Source organism: Apis dorsata, unplaced genomic scaffold (genome assembly GCF_000469605.1).
Source record: "Apis dorsata unplaced genomic scaffold, Apis dorsata 1.3 scaffold_915, whole genome shotgun sequence".
NCBI lineage: Eukaryota > Metazoa > Arthropoda > Insecta > Hymenoptera > Apidae > Apis > Apis dorsata.
The window spans coordinates 886-4,421 of NW_006264026.1; the positions used below are offsets into that span (position 1 = coordinate 886).

A 3,536-nucleotide genomic window follows, 5' to 3' on the forward strand; every position below is an offset into this window, starting at 1 on the left:
AAAAATATATCATAAAATATATAAAAAATATAATAAAATTAATAAAAATATATAAAAAATTCTGTTAAAATAATTTTTTTACACAATTCACATATTAATTAATTCATATTATATTTATTAATCATTTCATTTTTTACTGTTTTCTAGCATTATTAAAGTGATGATTTACAATATATTATAAATTAAAAAAACTAAAGTTTATTATTAGATTAACAATTGATAACATATACTTATAACTAGTTAGTGTGTCATTCTAGTATTATTCTTATCAAAAGTATATTATATTGTCTGTACAAATGATTTTTTTTTAATATTTTGTAGTTTTATACTATTTAAAACAATAAATAAATGAAAAAATATTTATATAATAATTATTATACAAATTGTTAAAGTGTTTCTATTTCCTCTTCTATTTTGTTTTTTAAATAATAAAATGAAACAAATAAAATTAGATTTGTTCATAAAAAATTAGATAATTCTCTATTATGCACAATACAAATATATTATAACACAAATAGAAATAAAGAAAATTTAATTCATTTTGATTGATTAGAATTTGGAATAAATTTTCTTTACATTTTTTTTTTTTTATTTCAGTTTCACAATCTCATTCAAATACAGCCTTGAATAAACATTAGTATAGATTATTTTATATTTTAATTTTTTGTAATTCATGAAATTTGCAAATTCATTTATAATAAATACATTTAATAAGATTTAAATCTTATTTTATTGAAATTGTAACGGAAATGTAATAATTAGATCTTTATCAGATACACAAAATCTAATAGATAGATAATATACTAACATATTATATATATACAATATATATATATTAATATATTTATTATTTATTAAATTAAATCAAAACTATTATTATTTTTCCAAAAAATTTTATTTTATTTTTCATTTATAATTCTGATTAAAATATATTAAATGATATATTATGTCTAATTATATTAAACATAAGTATCAACAACATATTATCTCAGAATAATATCTTGTTTCATTATCGCTATATAAAATAAAAAAAAGAGAGAGAAAAAAAATTATTCAACAATGTCAATCACAATGATACGGAAGTATCATACGTAGTTATCACGGCGATAACTACTTATATACGCTAGCATTGAAAGTCATCAAGAATAAGTTGTTGAAACTTTATGTGCTCTGTCCAGAAAATTGATCACGATGTATTTCATCACAGTGTCGTTGATTGTGATTTGTTCTATGCCAGGAATTTTGGCCAACATGTTGTATTATGATCAACGCTTTTTAAACGCAACCATTGAAGCTTTGGTAATGACCAATGGACCTTTAACTGGAATCAACGAAGGGTCCGATCGTTCAAATTTCTGGCTCGAATTCGATAATGGCATGCATATCATAGTTCCATGCGATTACGATCATCATTATTATAGCAAACTTAATGCTTGCATTGACACATCCAAAATGGGAATAATTTATGATCATTGTCAGGTAATAAATGAGATTTATTATATATATAATTGTAATGAATTATAATTTGCAAAAGAATTAAAAATTATATATTTATACATCGCATAATTCATGAAATGAATTTATAAATATGAATATAAAATTTTCAATATAATTAAATTAATTAAATTAATTATTAATAATTATATCGATTGATTATATAGATTATAATTATTTGTACAATATTTTTCATAAAATTTATATTTATATCGTGTATTTGATTCATTTTCGATTATAATTATTTATTTTTCTTTTATATATTTGTAGTTTTCAAGGAATCCAGATTGTTGGAATGAAATGCCTTTCTGCTTTTTCAATAATGAGAATGGCAAATACAAGCATGATAACTGTCTACCTTATTTTAAACGCAATGAAGAAAAATGTCGATGTGAACTCGTTCAATAAAATAAATGAAATAGAGATAGATGAAATATATAAATATATAAAATAATATAATATAATTATTATAAAAAATAAATATCACTTCCAATTATTCGGATTAATATTTGGATATTAGAATTATTTTAAAATATTAATGCGTTCTATGTTTATTTATTTTAATTTCATTGATGCACAATAAGTAATAAATTAAATAATGGCGAAATTTCGAATATCGAAAAAATATATGAATATATATTAACAAATTAAATTGAAAAAATGGATATAAAAATGGATATAGAATTTTAGATATTTTTTAGAAGATAAGTATTATTCTTTTTTTTCAGTGATTTTATTATTTTATTTTAAGTATTTATTAAAAGTAACTTATTAAAAATTAATAGATAATGGATTTTATTGATAATGGATTTCATATTTTATTTCTATTTTAAACAAATTTATTATTTTTATTTAATAATGTATATTATTATATATATTATTATTATAATAATGTATATGATTATTAATTATGTATATTATTTTTTTTTCAACCATTTGGTAATCAATTTTTGGCTTAAGAATATTTGTAAGTGCCTATCATAAATTTGCAATATTAATTATTCATCTATGTAAAAGATGATTTTTTAAGATTTTTTCTTCCATTTATTTGTAATATTCAAATAATAAATTTAATAAGCAGATTTTTCATTTTTGGCATATAATAAATCGACAAATTTTTTATTTTTCTATTATCTATATATTCTATTATAAAATCATGTAATATACTTTTATTGTAAAGTATCGTAAAGTAAAGTTGAAAAATCTGCTGATTCATTATCTAAACATTATAAGATAAACAGAAAAGAAATTTTTAATACTTAGTTTGTAATGTCTAATAATGAATACATTTTTACTCTTTCGAATGTAAATCTATATAATAGAATAACATTGGTAATATCATCATTATTTTGATTATATTTTATTTCTTCAAGATTATTACATTTTTTAAATTAAATTTAATTTATTTTAGCTTATATAGAAATCTCATAATCTTAAAAAAATAAAATATAATCAAAATAATGATGATGTTACCAATGTTATTCTATTATTAATATCTCTAAGTATAGACTTACATTGATTTACTTTGCATCGAAGATAAAGAAAAATAAAAAATTTAGGAACTCTTGAATGTTAAATAAAACTTTTTTCTTAAGCATTATATACAATATATATATAAAATATATAGAATACATATAATAATGGACTAGATTTTAAGTACCTAGATTGGATATTTTAACAAATTTTATTCAAATGTATTATTGAGCAAAAATTTTGATTTATTTCTTGTGATATTGCCATTAAAGTTGGAAGCTGAACGACTTTGGATATTGCACAAATGTGGTACCTAAACTACTGCTCAAAGGATCACTATTGCTCTAGAACTGTTTAAGTTTTTATATTACGAGCTTTGAATGAACAAATGATATTTTAATTCTTTGCAACTAACTGTAATGATTCTAATTATATTTTGACGCAACTATATCGTCGTTGAATTCTATCTGCTCTGTATTCTATTTCTATTGTAACTCAACTACAAGGCAATCACGAGCCTTTGTTTTTCCTCCAATTCTTGCTTTTCGTGAAAATTCACACTGTGGCGG

At 19.9% G+C, this 3,536-nt stretch overlaps 1 protein-coding gene across 1 annotated transcript; it reads left to right on the forward strand.

Moving 5' to 3' along the window:
- The first annotated feature begins 1,106 nt into the window (after positions 1-1,106).
- Positions 1,107-2,027, forward strand: LOC102678993. Its single transcript, XM_006623562.2, has 2 exons — positions 1,107-1,479; positions 1,765-2,027. The coding sequence occupies exons 1-2, from the start codon at positions 1,192-1,194 to the stop codon at positions 1,900-1,902; spliced, it is 426 nt and encodes a 141-aa protein (XP_006623625.1). The 5' UTR covers positions 1,107-1,191; the 3' UTR covers positions 1,903-2,027.
- Positions 2,028-3,536: the final 1,509 nt, after the last annotated feature.